General features: G+C 44.0%; 1 protein-coding gene across 6 annotated transcripts in view; it reads left to right on the forward strand.

Moving 5' to 3' along the window:
• The window catches only part of COL8A1 (collagen type VIII alpha 1 chain), a 193,869-nt gene extending 176,461 nt beyond the window's left edge, over positions 1-17,408 (forward strand). For all 6 annotated transcript variants that reach the window (XM_069204889.1, XM_069204892.1, XM_069204893.1 and 3 more), the window contains one exon: positions 14,130-17,408. In XM_069204889.1, coding sequence (XP_069060990.1) covers positions 14,130-16,045 — 1,916 coding nt within the window. In that variant the 3' untranslated portion in view covers positions 16,046-17,408. The remainder of the gene's footprint in view (positions 1-14,129) is intronic.
• The last annotated feature ends 707 nt before the right edge of the window (positions 17,409-18,115 follow it).

Below are 18,115 nucleotides of genomic sequence, written 5' to 3' on the forward strand. Positions count from 1 at the left end.
TATAAATACCACGCACATGCCTGGGAGTCATTTCTTTAGACGGGAACGCCTACCTTGCATCTCATTAACGCAAGGAAGGTGTTCACGCCAAAAAATGATGCTAACTCCATGAACTTTGGCGCTAGACGCGTCTAACGCCAAAGTATAAATATGGAGTTAGTTTTGCATCGAATTTGCGTCGAAAAAAACGACGCAATTTCGGCGCAAACGGAGTATAAATATGCCCCCCTGTGTTTACTGAAGAAATATTTAAGACATTTAAATCCCGCTCATCCCAGCTCTTCCCATTAATATGTGCCATAAAACTGTACAAAAGCATGAGGTACCCTCTTTTGCTTACACTGGAATATATTGATTGCGGTAGGGAATATCATAGGAATAATACTGAAGGGTCACAATATCGTGGCCAGAATATCAAGGGACAGAATATCGAAGATGTACGTCCACAGAGGTAGGCATGGAGTTGCTCTTCTAAACTCCACCTCACGTACCTTGAATATATATATGTCAGCAAGGTGTGTGCATGTGAAGTTAGGTATAGATACTTAACTTTCAATATTTTGTTCCTCAGTATTCTGGTCTCAGTTCTGCGACTCTTTGACTTACTGTGTACAATATTCCTGACCCACACCGAATAAAGTGACTCGACGTGCAGCAGTCAACTGTCCAGTGTGTCAGCCATCCAGCTCAACTATCCTGTGAGACAATATCCTGCACAGAATCTCTGCATACACTTTTCAAAAACCCAGTACAGCTTCCTCATCATGAAGCACCCTTCTACTCTCTTTCAATCTGTTAATCTGCCCTTCTTATTTGTGTTTGCATCAATCCGGATTTACATTTCTTAGCCTCTCGCTCCATTGTGGTCTTATTTGAACACTAATGCAACTGGCATAGGCAGCAGTGCGACACTGGTATCCCCTATTCGGATCATGTAAGAGGATCATCACTAATACCATATAGTGAAATATTTAGGAAGATTTCTCTCCAATAATTTCCTGCTACAGCTACTAATATCAGAAGGACATGGTCGCACAATTATACCAACATGGAGACTGGGAATAAAGACCCTGAAGGATAATGACTTCCTGGGTAGAATCAGGGACATGATTACATGATACTTCGATGATAATGAACAACAGAGCAGCACACTGGAAAGATATGAAGGTACAATTTCAATGAAAGTGCATGTTAAAACTGTATAGTTCTTGACTACTGGTAGAAGAGGTGCTTATGAAACAGGAAGTGAGCTTATCCCAATCAGATCAGCAGGAGAACATAGAACTGGGAAAGGGAGTGTAGACCTGTATAACAGCATCCTCGCTGAGCTCCAACAACCGGTGAGCCCTTCAATGCCCATAATTAGTCCCAAATGCCACTTGAGGACATCCCTAATCACTATTGATGAAGATGACAATCTTGCACCGTCTGATGCCAGCAGAAGGGAGCCTGGCATGCTGGACAGGTGTGGAAATTCATCGGGGAGCGGCCTTGTGCTCTGCCTGAGACTCATCGCACTCAAGATGGCCACCACATCTCAGAGTATTGCCATCCCTGGCGGTCCTGGTCTACACATTGGGCTGGATCTCCGGTTCTAGGAGGTCCCTTGAGGAGACTTCTTCCCCAACTTACAGATCGTGGTCTTGGGCTGGCCTGGCAGCTGCGGAAGAACTATCAGCCAGCACTGAGACTGCGAGGTGAAAAAGCAGCGGGCTCGCATAGAACTGTTCCAGCTGAGTCCCCAGGGCTCCTCTGGATTTCGCAACGGGCCCCCAGGCCCCCTTCATTATGGGGTGATCCTGCACTGATAGCCTTTGCGTCTTCTCCACACCAGAGGGTCTCTTCGTGAACATGTCTCAAGACTGAGTAGCCTTTCCAGTGGTGTTGGGGGCAGACCAAGCCAATGCCCCCTCCCCACAAACAAAACCTCAGATGTCACCAACGACTTCAGAGGCCAGTCCATCAGACACCTCCTGCAGTCTCAGGGGCCACAGAGTGGGCAGATAGAGATGGGGGCATTGCAATGACAAGACTGACTCCTCAGGCTGTCACAGATCTCTATTCCTCAGCGGCGAGAGGGGATATAAGGAGTCTGCTGGCCGAATTCAAAACTGGAACTGGGGGAGTGTCAGGACCTAGGAAAAGTAAGAAGAACTCTTAGTGAAACATGGTTAAGTTTAACCACACTAATTACAGAAATAGGTTTATAGTGATGGATCAAAAATATGAAAACTATTGGCCTGGTTACTGAAAAGGGAGCTACCCAGCTTAATGACAGTCGGACTGCAAGATGATCTTAATTCAATGGTGGTCATACAGAGGGTATCAATGGTATTCTAACAGTATTCTATGCACATGTTTAGCAACAAGGTATAGTCATCCTTATAGGGAAGATGAGATACAGTATGACAATTACCTGTATAAAACATAGTTCCAAAGTTTGATGGGAATTCAATATGAATTTCTGTAAGCAACTCTATAGAAGGTGGAGCTAATGAAACTGTTAAAGATATGCAAGGTGTAAAGACACTGAGTAGTGGCATCTTTCTTACAGACATATGTCACAAGTTCCTGGAATTGTTTACTGAGAAATTGATGGAGCTGCTTCTAGAAGTTAAAACACAGGCATGCTATTAGCAACAATGAGAAAGGCCATGATCACCATGGTTCCAAAACCAGATAGGGATGAGCAAAAATGTGAAGTGACACTAACACAAAAGCTGAGCAGAGCATTAACCAACAGACTAGTATCAACAGAAGTGATACTAGTATATCAAGATTAAAGCAGCTTCATACAAAGACATAGTACCACTCAACACATTCCTTAGCTGACATGTACAATATATGCACTCTATGTAGAGGAACAGAACTATGCTATTGCAGTGCTTGACATGAAAAAGACCTAGGTCACTGTGGGTGGTGATATATGTTGAATGTATTGAAAAGAAAGTGATTTGTACCCATTTTCACAGCTGGATAGGACTAATGTGCACAAGATGTATCGTGACTGTAAGTACGGGCTGGGTAAGTCCAGAGATCTGGGTTATCCAGATGGAAAAGAGTCAAAATGCCACACTCACTTTTACTGTTTGCACTACCATTCAAACCACTGGGAATTGGGTTAGAGTTGGTAAAGCAAGAATCAGGGATAGTGGTGAGACCAAGTAACCACATAATATCAATGTGAGTGGATGGCACACTTATATACCAGAAACCCCAGAGCCACTTTGTTAATAATGGAATTGAAGAACTTTAGAAATATTTCTGGTCTTTAAATCAATAGAGAAGAATTAAAAAATTTCCTGCTGGGAGGGTGAAGTGGAAGGGTTCAAGACGCCCTACAAATAAATTAATGCAACTGGACGTGGACTGCCTTAGATATTCTGTAATTCACATGGCACACAGAGTAGAGAAGCAATCTGCATGCAAGATGGGTGGAGTTGTGAAGAGATGAAAAGGATCAGTGAAATTCTGGAATACCCTGTCTGCCAACGTATGTGTTTAAGCTTCCACGATGGTCTTCTTACCAGAGTATCTAAATCATTTTTAATAAAATTTGAAGTGGCCACTGAAGCTCTAGCTCTTTAAGGAACAAGACAGCCTAATGATATCATAGGTGTGAGCCAGGAGGTGCAGCAGTGTGTAGCTTGAGACTCAACTTAAGCTGGGAAGTAGGGTGCATGGGGATGCCAGACTTTAAATTTATCAAATGGCGGCTCAGGTATAGCACATAGTGAATAGATGTTGGGAAGCAACAGTTGTGAAAAAGGACTACTAGAAGGCACACATAAAAGGACGTCTTTAAGGGTATTGTTTATGATGGGAAGTACTATGTCAGTCTGCTACCCATATGTTACCCAAAAGGTAGGAAAAGTGGACGAATGGATAGCATGAAAGGTAATGAGAAGACATTATTTTGCGAGTATGGGCATATGGAGTTTACAGCTGTTTCAGATTATAAGATGCAGCATGTCGATTGCTGAGTGGAGGAAAGGCAGATGTGAAGTATTGAGGGATCTTTTGCTCGAGGGCACGCCTGTCTTATTGTTTGAACGTGCAGGAAGCATCTGAAGTGAGACTGGGCAATTCCTACAATACCCGAGATTGGCATAAAGGGCATTGGAAATCTGGAAAGAGTATAATAACCCACCTCAGTTGACAAACACTCAGGTCATGTTGTATCTCTCACAGAGAGGCAGTCTAGCTTCAAACATATACTGAGCATTGAGAGAAGACAAGAGAAGGAGTGCACTGGGCACCAGAGCTAAAAGGTTTGGGAACACAACTGAGCACCTTTTGGAAAAAGAATGTGAGGTGGCCTGCATGCAGGCTAAAACAAGTCTCTACTAACCCAAGGTTCAAACTGGTCCAGTTTAATGATTAATAACATCCCTAATATACTCTAAAGTAGTTTGCGGGCAGAGATCCCACACCTCTGGAAAGTCGAACTGGTATATAAATACACTTGCCCTGATTTAAGAAAAGTGGCACTGCACCCAGTGTAGCGCCACTTTTCTTGCACCATATATTAGATACGGTGCATGTGTGCACTGTATCTAATATATGGCGCTCCATGGCAGTAGTAGGAGAACTAGCGTCAACATTTTGATGCTAGTTCAGAGCTTTGCAGGATTAACATAAAAAATGTTGACACTAATCATGCAAAGCCCATTGAAACAATGGCATGCTTCCTTTTAATGCCTGCTCTCCTAGATTTCTTTGTGCCATTTTTTCGGCCCCCTTAAAGGGGGAACACCCCATTTGCATACATTATGCCTGGCGCAGGCATAACGTAGCGCAAAGAGTTACAAAGTGGTGCAGTGCATACATTGCGCCACTTTGTAAATTTGGCACAGCAGTTTTGGCCTCATTGGGCCACATTAGCATAAAAAACATTATGTTAATGTTGCGCAAGGAGGCGCTAGGGCCTCTTAAGTCAGCCCCACTGTCTTTTGTTCAAGGCAGCGCAATGTTGGATTGCTCTACAAAGGATGAAACCCTGTGGCCTGCAGATACAAGTACTGCCAAGAGACATGATTGAGTGGGCAAAAACAGACAAGTGACAAAGGAAAGCAACTCAAAAAGACAACAAGTTGTCAGAAGATCTAGAGACATTGGTAAAATGACACAGAAGTGGATAAACACAACTGACAGAGGGCTGCCCTGAAGTAACAAAATGCAAAACTAGACACAGGATGAATAAAAAATAGTGGCCTATTTCGGAGTTTGGCAGACAGGTTACCCTGTCACAAACGTAATGGCTATCCCATCCTCTATATTAAAACTGCATTATATCTAATGGCACTTCTAATACAATGGACGGAATATCCATCACATTTGTGATGGAGTAAACTGTCGGCCAAACTCTAAATCATGCTCTAGGTCTGTTAACAGAAACAGAGAAGCACTCAGTGGAGATAACATATATATCTAGAATGGTAATGTTTAGGTACATTGTTGCCTTAAGCCAGAAAACTATGTATAATTGTGAGAAAAAAAGGGGAAAAAAAGAAGGAGTGACTATTACAATGCTGACAGGTAGTAATAAGAAATCAGTCTGGCGTTTGCAGCCCGAAGCTTGTATTGGAATAACTGCTTTTGATTGTGCCTCAACTTAAAAAAGACAATTTAACAATGAAATCATCTTGCCCCAGGAGAGAGGGTGAATGGGGTTATCGAGTCAAATTTTATTGAGGAGTCAAATGAGATATATCTGTAGACCTGTGTTGGGCACCGACCCTCTGATGGATCGCAAGGTGATTTTTCGTGGATCCAGAGAGTCCAAGCAATAAATAAAGAGGCCTTCGAATTGTGAATTTATCTTGTCACATTTGCTATGCTTCAAAGAAAGCAGTCAAATGTCAGGCTACATCTTTTGATAAATTGCTGCTTATGTGCTTAACATGGAGATCAGTGCTTACAAACTCCTCTGATTAGTAAAAGGAAAGGAAAGTGAATTATGTGACAATCTTGCTGGGCTACAGGGAGTGTGAAAAGAAAGGTTGTAGGATATATATATTTTTTTATAAAACACAACAAAAAGTAAATACCTGTAAGTGACCTATACATATTCAGCAGTCAGGAAAGAAAAAATAAACCACATTTTTTGTAATTTCGAAGTGTGATGGGAAGAAAGATGTTAATAGGACCAAATCAAGACTCCTTAATTGGTGATGCACAAATGATAAATATTCACTGAGCCCTAAGCTCCACACTTTAACATTTGTGTGCAATATAGTTTTGCCAGTAAATCTGTATGTCAGTGCAAATTTAGTGGCCATTTCGATGGGCAATGTACTGTCTATAAATGACAGAGTGCTACCACACAATGCTTAAGTTAAAATAAAGAATCACCCTCCTCATGTACAGTAATGCTAGATGGGTCTCACTTTGTTCCTGGTTCTGAAAAGTTTTGGAAGCACTACTATAGACTTATAAACAGAGAAGCGGCATGGAAATGCCCTTGGGAGCCACAAGTATAATATGGAAGAAAGTAATAGGAGTAGAAGAAGGGAGGATAGAATGAGACCTTGACATCTAGGTCTTTGCCAGATAAATTATAAACAAAAAATATTAACACTTTCAAGAGATGAAGAGGGAGAAGCCAAATGAGGTGGCTGCTTGTGTAAATATAGCTGTGTGAGTGTTTGGAGTAGTGACAATAATAGACAACTTCACATGAATAACAGTCTGCTGAAGAGCAGATTGTGTGGCTCAACAAACAAGAATTGGCAACATCACCAAGCCTGGGTTTGACACAGAACAGCAAGTTGCACAGATGCAAATAGAACCAGTGCTCACTGAAATACAGATCAAAGCCAAAATGTGTTTGATAATCTGGAATGCCATTTTCTTGCAATGATGCAACTCTAATTGGTCAATCTTGCATTAAACGTAGAAAGCTTTCACTAGCCAATCTCACAACACAGCCTTCTGTAGCAAAATGGAAAATGCATATGGTTGAAAATATGCTACATTCAGGACTAGTCAGCTAGGGCGCTATACCTTACTAAATAGGAAACTACCCCAAGACCGTCATCTCATATTAGAAAAGCGCTTTCCTTGAATAGAATCCTGGAGATGCAGGAGAAATCCTGAATGCTCTGCAAGCTCTGAGGATTTGCATTGAGGAGAAATGATGTCAAATTTGCTGCAAAAGATTCCTAAAATAGGGTCATCCAAATTGAAAGGAAACCAGACCCTTAGGAGTAGACTGAAAATACTGCAGTTGCAGTTGCAGAGACACATCATGAGCCAGGCATGGGAAAGTAAACAATGGAAGATGGAGCTGGTAAAGGAAATGAAGGGAAAGGAAATGTCTTGATAAAGCCAGGGCACAAATAGTTCCAAACTCTAATTAAGCACAAAGGAAATTTCATGATCATTAGCATCACAAGGTTTTCTATAAGAGAACCAGAAGAAGCACAGAGGAGTAAGGTGTTAGACAAGCTCACTCTAATATTAGGAGCAAAATAGTTTTTTATAAGTGACCTGAAATTCCTCAAGTGAACATCAATCTTGAAATGGTTAAGAGAGAAAGATAGCATAATAGTCAGTGCTTCATTTGTCAGGAGGCCACTGCGCATTGCACGTTGCACCACTCATTACTCCAGCCACCACTGCCAATGACAGAACAAAAACAACTATAATTCAGACATTTTCCAGGTCCCCAAAGCTGTAAGAATGACATAGGCAAACGGTATTAGTTATTTTTTATTTATATCTCTAATTTCAACACACTGCACCACCATGTGAAAGACTATCATAAGTACTGGTGCTGTCAATTAAGCCAAGCACCAAAATCCACTGGCTCAAATTATCCACTAATAATAGTAGGTGGGGCAAGCAGAACCTAATATATTTTCAAAATTGTAATTTAAAATCGGGCTTCACCATAAGGTAGAATTTTTCATTACAATTCCAAAGACAGCAAACTTGAACTGGTTACTTGTTCTCATTTGAAAATTATAGCTTATTAAATATAACAAGGTAAATGAAAGATTAGACTATGAGAGAAATAGGCCTTGCAGTAGTGAAAAACGAATTTAATAGTTTTTTACTATGAGGACATGAAAAACATAAAATTACAGGTCCTACCTTTTAAATACACCACATCCAGCCCTCTTGGCTGTCCAAGGACTATCCTAGGGGCAACTTATATGTATTAAAAAGTAAGGGTCAGGCGTAGCAAAAGGGTTATTTTGACAATTCGAAATGTCAGTTAAAAACTGCACACACAGAGATTGCAATGGCAGGCCTGAGCCATGTTTAAAGGCTTACTTAAGTGGATGGCACAATCAGTGCTGCAGGCCCTCTAGTAGCATTTAATATACATGCTCTGGGTGCATGTAGTGCCACTTTACTAGAAACATACGAGTAAATTAAATAGGCCTTTTGGGATTAAGCCAAAGTTACCCTGTTTTAAGAAGTGAGCACATGCACTTCAACACTGGTTAGCAGTGGTAAAGTGTGCAGAGTCCTAAGGCCAGCACAAACAAAATCAGCAAAAATGGATGAGGAAGGCAAAAATTTGGGGGAAGACCACCCTAAGGCTGACAAGCCTAACATGTGCCCCCCAGCTGAAAGTGGGGTGAACTACCCAACCACTTGGGATTTCTGATCACTAAGGCAGAAAAACCTAGAGAGATCATCAGAATTATTGTGGTCTGACCAGGACTGTGTAACACAGTAAAGTCCATTCTCTGTAGAGAGATGGACCACCTCAACAGTTAGCGATTTTCACCTGTGCATTAGCACATCTGAGGGGCTTGTGGCCTGTCTGAACTGAGAAGTTAGTCCTAATCAGGTATGATCTCAGCTTCTTCAGTGCCCAAACCACAGCAAAGGCCTCCTTTTCAATCTCACTCCAACTATGTTCCCATGGAAGTAACCTTCGGCTAATGAAGGCTACTGGTTAGTCTAGGCCCTCCCAATCACCTCTAACACCAGCATCTTGGAGACCTCCTTCTTGATACTGGCCCTGACCTTGTCTGACATCTTGTAAATTTTGTTTTTAACAGGCGGACTGTCTCCAGTGTCAATTTCATGGACGCACAGGTGTGTGACTCCAGGTGTGTTGAAAAACAGTGAGAAGAACTGCCTCAGCAACTGGTGACAGTCACTCTGCTGTTCTGGGGTCAGAGTAGGGAAGAGGTTGAAACGGTCTACTGACCCCATCTTGCTCTTGGGCAGAAAGGAGGTCAGGGAGAGGCACGCTCTCCTCTTCCACCCCTTCATCTGTCACCAAGAGCATGCTAACTTCAGATCTTTGAAAAAGTGGTTTGAGACATTTCACATGGAGCACCCTTAAGGGGTTTCTAGGGATCTTAAGATCCACCAGGTAGGTAGACTTCCCCTTCCACTCCTTCACATCTTATGAGCCTGTTCAGCAACCCTGGATAGCTCTGGGATCCACAGGCTCCAGGAGCCACTCTTTCTTGCCAGGTTGAAACTCTACAAGAGTGGCCTACTGGTCAGACCAGAGTTCATAACTTTTTGACTGGCCTCAAGATTGCTTTTTGCCTTCTTCCAGAAGCCATGCATCGGGTTGTGAAGGGCCAGCATGTAGCTGACCACATCCTGAAGGGGCTTCCTGAGAGCTTGATCCCACCTCTCTCTGACAGGCTAAAAGGTAACCTAACAAGGTAGCCATAGAGGAGTTCTAATGAGTTAACCCAATCCGCTTCTGTAGCACCTCCCTGTAGGCAAAGAGAAGGAATGTCAGGAGAATGTCCCACTTAAGCCTTACAGGCATGGGTAGGTGCATAATCCTGCCCTTTAGGGTCTTGCTGAATTTCTTGACAAAACTATTTTTTTGGGGGTGATAGAGTGTGGAGAACTTCTAAGTTACTCTAGACTAATCCCACATGGACTTCATGTATGCTGACATGAACTTAGTGCCTCTCCCAGACATTACCTCTTTGGGGAACCCCATGTAGGTAAAAAATCCCCATCAGAGCCCTGGCCACTGCAGGTGCAATTATTAACCTCAGAGGGATGGCCTCTAGGTAGTGAGTGGTGAGGTTCCCTATGACCAAGATCAACCTGTTGACTAAAGCAGTCTTGGGATCCAAGGGTCCAACAATGTAGATGTCCACCCTCTCAAAGGTAGTGGCAACAACAAGTAATGGGGTCAAGGGAGCCCTGAGCTTTTTCCCTGACTTCCTACTGGCCTGGCAAATGGGACAGGCCCTTCAGAAAGTATCTGAAGCCATCTTCATTCTGGGTCAAGAGAACTGGGCAACAAACCTGGTGCCAAATCTTGTCTTGCCCCAGATGTCCTGCCAGGGTTATATCATGAGCCAACCCCATTAGGAAGGCCCTGTTACACTGGGGGACCACGAACACACAGGCTGCCCCAGGTCCAGGAACCATAGCCTCATAATTTAGGAGATCATTCTCCCAATGGGTAGGGTGATTTCCAGAAGTATTCCTGCTGCCTTGTCCTTGGCTTGCCACCTCAAGCCTTCTAGAGTTGGGCACTCTTTCTACTTGTTGCAGAATTCCTCCCTGGTGAGCCCACCCTCAACCTGCCAACCAGCAACTCACACAGGTCACCGAGGGCAGCAATGTTTTCCCCGGTTGGCTCAGGAGCATCCTCCTCAGTCGCCCAATCAACCTGGACCATGGGAACTTGAGAGGCTGGTTACCTGCGTCCCTTGCTCCCACTCTTCTTGGCAGCTGCCTGGACCATTATTCCAGGCTCCCAGTTCCCTAGACTCTCTTCCCAGGCAGCCTTGAGCCATGTGGTCATACCCACCCCATTCAGGCAATCCCAACATCTCCAAGTGTGGCCTGAACTTTACCTCCTTCCAGATAGTATGCTCCAAGTAATTGCTCAACAATCTACACGTGCAAAAAGAACAGATGATGTATGGAATGCTGGACAAATCAAACATTCACACCTGTAACAGATCTGGGTTAAATATATCTTTTTTTTTCTTGTAATGCCATTCCAGTTTGGACCCAGCCACATGCAAATTAGTCTTGATCCTGCCCCAATGGGAATAGTCCAGCCCGAACTACCAGGCCAGGTCCTCCCTGGACCAGAAACAAGCATCCTGGGACTCGTTTCGGAGTATCACCCCTCATCAGCCAGGCTTACTTGAATATGGTGGCATAGCAAGCATGGGGCCCACATCTGGGTATACCCTTCCCACTTAAGGTGACAAATGCAAAAAAAACAGATGATGGACGGAATGCTGAATAAATCAAACATTTAACCCCAAACACAGATCAGGGTTAAATCAGGGTTTTATATGCAAATCAGTCTTGACCCTGCTCCCCATGGGAACAGTCCAGCCCAAGCAGCCAGGCCAGGTCCTCCCCGGACCAGAAACAAGCATCCTGGGACCGGCTTCGCAATATAATCTCTCATCAGCCTGGCTAGCTTGAATCCTGTGGTATAGTAAGCTTGGGACCCACGCCTGGGCATACCCTTTCCACTTACAGGCCAGGTCCTCTCTGGACCAGAAACAAGCATCCTGCGACTGGTTTCGGAGTATCACCGCTCATCAACCAGGCTAGCTTGAATCTGGTGGCATAGGGAGCATGGGACCCACGTCTGGGCCTACCCTCCCTGCTCAAGGTGGCAAATTCAAAAAGAACATTAAAGTTAAATCCATTGTTTTTTGCTTGTCATGTCATTCCAGTTTGCACCCCGCCATATGCAAATCAGTCCAGACCCTGCTTCCATGGGAACAGTCCAGCCCAAACTGCCAGGCCAGGTCTTGCCTAGAACAGAGTATGGGACCGGTTTCAGGGTATCACCCCTCATCAGCCAGGCTAGCTTGAATCAATAGGCATAGTGAGCAGGGGGCCCACGTCTTTGCATACCCTTCCCACTTAGGTCAAAAAATGCAAAAAGAACAGATGATGGACGCAATGATGAACATATCAGGCATTCACCCCCAGTAACAGATCTGGGTTAAATCTATTGGTTTTTTGCTTGCCATGTCATTCCAGTTTGGACCCAGCCATATGCAAATCAGTCTGGGCCCTGCTATCCATGGGAGCAGCCCAGCCTGAGCAGCCATGCTAGGTCCTCCTAAGACCAGAAACTAGCATTCTGGGACCGGTTTCGGGGTACCACCCCTCATTTGCCAGGCTAGCTTGAATCCAATAGCATAGTAAGCAACAATCTACAGGCATGTCAGGGCTTACAGCTACTTTTCGAGAACCTGAAACTCCTCCCACTCAAAGGGAACCAAAGCAATCACTAGATGAGTTTCTCAGTTGTGTGCGACTATGACTTGGTGCAATGTGTTAGGGAGGACCTGCTCTGAGGACTCCAACAGGACACCTTACACTAGTCATGCGGCTCTTAGAGCCTCCACCCATTGCCCGTTGATGATGATCCACTGCCTGTACTTAGAAGTGTTAGTAAGCTTTTGCTACCATCTCCTTATACCCCAGGGAGACTAGTTTCAGCTCTTTCTGCTCCTCAGAGTTAATTGGGACCATTTCTTCCCAAGTGCTACAGTCCTCAACTCAGGTGTCTGCCCACCGGCGGGGCTTTGCTTTCTTGGGGCATTTGGTGTCTCTTTTGGAGTGCCCATACTTGTAATACTCATTGGGGGATAAATCTACCTGTCTGTTTATCAAAGCATCCCTTTTTCACTGGCTCAGGCTGGGACTAGTTAGCACTGTTCTTTGGTAATTTGTTTGGGGCCTTTTTAGAACTCCTTACTTTAAAGTTTTTCTCCCCCTTTTTTCTTCATTTAGGACCCCGCCCTCCCTGTTGGGAGTCCCCAGGATGGCTTATGGCTTTTTGGACACTCTAGTGCAGACCCAGAGTCCCTCCTCTTCGCAAGCTTCCTAGAGTCAGTCAGCTTCTGTCCACTAGGTGCTGGTGCAGCTCTGTAAAACAAATAGTGAGCATGTTCTCCCTGAGAATCAAGTTCTAGAGCCCATCATAGTCATTGACTTTGCTGCCCCTCACCCAGCCCTTTGGTACCCTGCTGGAGTAGTCCAAGAAATCCACCCAAGACTGATTCTGCAGCTGAAACTGACTCTCTGCCTTCCTGTCCACAAGCTCCTCTGGGGACAGGCCATGAGAGAATACACTGCTTCCTGCTGTAGCAGAGAACTCTACTTCAAAAGAGGGGTCTTCCTCCTCCACTGAAGACTATATTTCAACATTTATGTTCAGGTCCTGATCCTTCTCATCCTCATCCTCTTGCCTCTCTGTGGCTGTCAGTGACTAGTGGACCTCCCACTAGGCCCTCAGAGGTGTCCACCGCTCCAACTTCTTGGTAGCCTTCTTGGTGGGGAGCCTCCTTTCCTGCCAGAACTGCTTGAGCTCAACCAGAGTGTAACTTTCCAAGGTGGCCAGCTTGATCTCCATCACTGCAGACAGACAGACAGGTAGCAAAGAAAGCAGATTTGAAAAAACAAAAGTAGCCAATCAAGGAAAATTTGAATAAGCTCCATTTGGTCTTAAATTATTCATATTGGGTGGTAGTGTAACACCTAATTACTGTATGGCATTACACAAACACGGGTCTAAAGCCTCATTGAGGGGGTAAAACCCTTCTCAAGCAGCAACTACAGTTCTTCTCCGGGTGAGGACCGAGCAAACCCTAAATTATCCTGTGCTCAACCTTCAGGTAGTTTGGAACAGAGCAGTTAGGCCTAACTCAGAGGCAATGTGTAAAGTATTTGTGCAAGACTTCAAACAATAACACAGTGGAAGCACAACACAAAAGAAGCCCACAGCAGAGTTAGAAAAGGATACATCCAAGGGCTTGTGGCGGAATTGAGGGGGCCTGCATTAGGCCAGCAATTGACAGCACATTCATGGATATTAAGATGTTATGGAATACCATGAAAACTATTATATTCATTAGCTGCACATTGGTAAACCCCCTTACGGGTTTACCAGCGTGCAGCTAAGGATTCATACAAAGTTGTCTGTGCTTTTAGTGTTTGAGATATGGAAAATGTTAATTTGTTTGGCACTTGTCTTAATGGTATTCTGGTTGTATGGGCATTATTTGCTTTGGAAATGGAAGTAATACTACATTTATTATGGAATATTTGCAGTGATGTGATCTCCTTCCACCTATGTGGTTTTATCAGTAGTTGCACATATATTGTATTTAATATTTTATTTATTTCTTTCGTTCTAGAAATGCCACTGTCTGCACAAAGAGGAGAGCAAGGCCCACAGGGAGAGCCTGGAGCAAGAGGGCCACCTGGGCCTCCAGGACCACCAGGTCATGGGCTTCCAGGACTAAAGGGAAAACCAGGTCCACAGGGCCCAGCAGGCTATCCAGGTGTTGGCAAACCAGGAATGCCAGGAATGCCTGGAAAACCTGGTGGTATGGGAATGACAGGGCCAAAAGGTGAACAAGGGCCAAAGGGAGAGAAGGGACACATGGGACTGCCAGGGCCACAGGGGCCTTCTGGTCCACCAGGTCTTCCGGGAATTGGAAAGCCAGGTAACCAGGGATTGCCTGGACAACCGGGGCAACGAGGGGAACCAGGACTGAAAGGACATCTAGGAAATCCTGGTATTCCAGGGCCCAAGGGAGACAAAGGAGTTGGAATGCCAGGCTTGCCAGGACTGAAAGGTCATCCTGGGCTGCCTGGCCCACCAGGCCCAGCAGGACTTCCAGGAATTGGAAAACCAGGAGTAAATGGGATTCCAGGACACCAAGGACCAGCAGGCAAACCTGGACCACAGGGTGAGCCAGGTCTGCAAGGCCCAGTGGGTCAACCAGGACCACAGGGACTCCCTGGCATTCCAGGAATTGGAAAACCAGGTCAAGATGGACTTCCTGGCCAAAATGGATTCCCTGGTGGGAAGGGTGAGCAGGGGCCTCCAGGTCCACCTGGAGCTCCTGGTTTACCAGGTATTGGCAAGGCTGGTTTACCAGGTCCAAAAGGTGACCAGGGTGTGGGTGGGCTTCCTGGAGTCCTTGGGCCAAAAGGTGAGAAAGGCCATGTTGGTGAACCAGGAATAGCTGGTCCTCCAGGAGAACCAGGCCCATTTGGGCAACCTGGTGCAGTAGGCCCACCAGGGGTAAACGGGTTCCCAGGACCTAAAGGGGAAGGTGGGGCAGAAGGACCTCTTGGCCCAGTTGGCTCTAAAGGTGAAACAGGGTTACCAGGTCTACCAGGAAAACAAGGGTTTCCAGGTGAAGTAGGACCCCAAGGTGTAAGAGGGCTACCAGGACCAATTGGACCAAAAGGGGAAGGTGGTGATAGGGGTCCACAAGGTCTTCCTGGTGGTTCTGGAGCACCTGGATCTAAAGGTGATGTAGGAATCCCAGGAGACCAAGGCCCACAAGGCCCCCCTGGAATCCCAGGAATTATTGGACCAGGTGGTCCAATTGGAGAGCCTGGACCTCCAGGGCCAAAAGGTGAACAGGGTGTGGGAGGAAACCCTGGGCTTCCTGGGGTAGGAGCACCTGGTTTAACAGGACCAGAAGGGCCACCTGGAAAACCAGGACCTTTGGGTCTTACAGGACAGCCCGGGCCACCTGGCCCTCCTGGACCTCCTGGTATGCCTGGCCTTCCTGTAGTTATTCCACCAACACCGCCAAGCATGGGGCAATATTTGCCAGAGATGGGACCAGCAATTGATGGAGTGAAAAGTCCACCAGACTACAAAAACAAAAAAGGAAAACATGGAGGAGTAATTTATGAGATGCCAGCATTTACAGCATCAATAATGACACCTTTCCCACCAGTTGGAACGCCAGTGAAGTTTAACAAATTGTTATACAATGGTAGACAGAACTACAACCCACACACTGGCATCTTTACCTGTGAAATTCCAGGAGTTTACTACTTTGCCTATCATGTTCATTGCAAAGGCGCAAATGTGTGGGTGGCTCTATACAAAAACAATGATCCAGTAATGTACACATATGATGAATACAAGAAAGGGTTCCTTGATCAAGCTTCTGGAAGTGCAGTCCTACAGCTCATGCATGGGGACAACGTGTATATTCAGATGCCATCAGAACAAGCTTCAGGACTCTACGCTGGAGAATATGTTCACTCATCATTCTCTGGATATTTATTGTATCCTATGTAAAAATGGAAAAGGATAACAAGAAAAACTATGAACACTTATTGGTTCACAATTTTATATCAATGAAACCTAAAGATAATACAATTTGGATCATATCATACAAAATAAAGCATCAGTGAAGCCATCTACGATAATCACGGTGTGATATATGAGCAGTGTGAGGGTCCTACTCACAGCGGTTCTCAGATCAGAACAATATTGGCACCTGCGCTGGCCAGATTTATGCAAACCCTTAGTGAATTCTGTCTGTGTGCCAACTCATTCTGCAATGACTGAAATGCAGAAACAGTCATTATCACTTGACTAGTGTCTGATATAAATACAAGGTATAGCCATCTGTGTATCTCTATCACTAGTATTTGTTAGCGGAACATTTGAGCCTGTTGGAGCCACAGCATCGCACATTATATTTTCCAGCTATAAACTCTTGACTACTTTGGATTCATTAAGATGTCAAGGGAAATTATAACACCTTGTCTGATTCGTCATTGGTGTCCTTTTTGTCCCTAATGAACTGAGGAAAAATAATATATATGTAAATGTTTTATTTGTATATCTATCTGACACATTTACCTCTTGCATTCACCACAGATAGATGTATAGATTTGTATATGTACATGGAAAATCAGAGCACAAATTAGGATTGAATAGTGAAAAGTGCTCTGGCGGCAAGGGGTTGTTTACGTTTACATCTGAACACGTAATGTTAAATATGCCAAAAGCATCATATGCAAAGCAAGAGTAAAGTAATAGAGCAAAGCATATCACTAGAATGGCAATGCATTTATTTTTGTCAAAGGGGGCCCACATTTCTGTATGAGCACAAACAAACCTCCTCAATTCGATATGCAAATCCAAAAAACATGCAATGTACTGTACGATCAAGCCTGGTGCTAAATCTGTAGCAAATACACTTTCTGCAAAATGTATAAGTTAAGAATTAAAATGCAGTGCAATCATTTGTTTCTTTTGCGTATCACCCTAGACTTTGGATGACTACCTTCAGCAAGTGGGAATAGCAAGATCGTAATATCTTGGCAAATGCTATTTTCTGTAAAATTAAGATGAAAAGTAGAATAAAGTAAGATTAAACGAATTGTAATAATGATATCAACTATTCCTGACAATGCTATTGTTAAATGTTTGGCTGTTTAGCACACAGAGATTTTGTAACAAGGTGCTTTAAATGCGGTACCATTTTAAATATAAAGGAACGCAGAACAGTAGAGTACAAAGCAGTGACAAAAACCGCGAGGAGCGGATTTGGTAATTGTTAATGATACAAATTGAGATGTTAATGGCTGATAACTTTTATATTTAAATTTTTGTACTGATTTAAAAGGTATCATTAAATGTTTGAAAATTAGTCTTCCTCATTTCTTGTGTTCGTTCGTAACTTTGGTAAATCCCTCGATGAATCTGCTCGACGGTATTTGTCTAATGACATTGAAAGACACTCCTTTACACGACAAATTGAAGATGTAAGTACTTCTAGCCTGATTCTCAAACTTCAGAAGAAAAATCAACATTTTGCTCCTGCTGGATTATTCTTTTTAAAGTACATTTCGGACAGAATTCTAGGAGTACAGCAGTTTTCAAGAATGGTCATATTTCTGCATGTGAATGGTAATTTTCCTAGCAAGTGAAATCCGCCATAGTTTTGTATAACCTTGAATAGTATGAAAAAGATGCAATTGCGTATTCCACATGGATATTTCGTCGAGAATGTTCAGGGAAGCCCATTCTATGGGTTGTAAACACTTTTAAATGGTTAATCGCCCACCGCGTAAATACTTTCATTGGATTACATTTACAAGTCCGTTTCCCATTTACTCTTCTCTTTGTGGAGACTGAAAACTATTGCACAAGGGGAACTATCTGCTAGCATGAGGTGTGTTGGAAGAGTATGCAGTTCACCAGCAGCATTAAAGCAAGCATTGGCAAAGCCAATGGGTCTGGTTTTGGTGTTGGCTGCCAACCTTTTGGCGTTGGTAATTCTTGTTTTGCTCTGTAATGGTTTGTGAAGTAACTGTGCTCTCATCAATCTAAAATCATCATTGGCTAAAGGCAAAA

The sequence above is a fragment of the Pleurodeles waltl genome, chromosome 8 (genome assembly GCF_031143425.1).
Source record: "Pleurodeles waltl isolate 20211129_DDA chromosome 8, aPleWal1.hap1.20221129, whole genome shotgun sequence".
Classification (NCBI taxonomy): Eukaryota; Metazoa; Chordata; class Amphibia; order Caudata; family Salamandridae; genus Pleurodeles; species Pleurodeles waltl.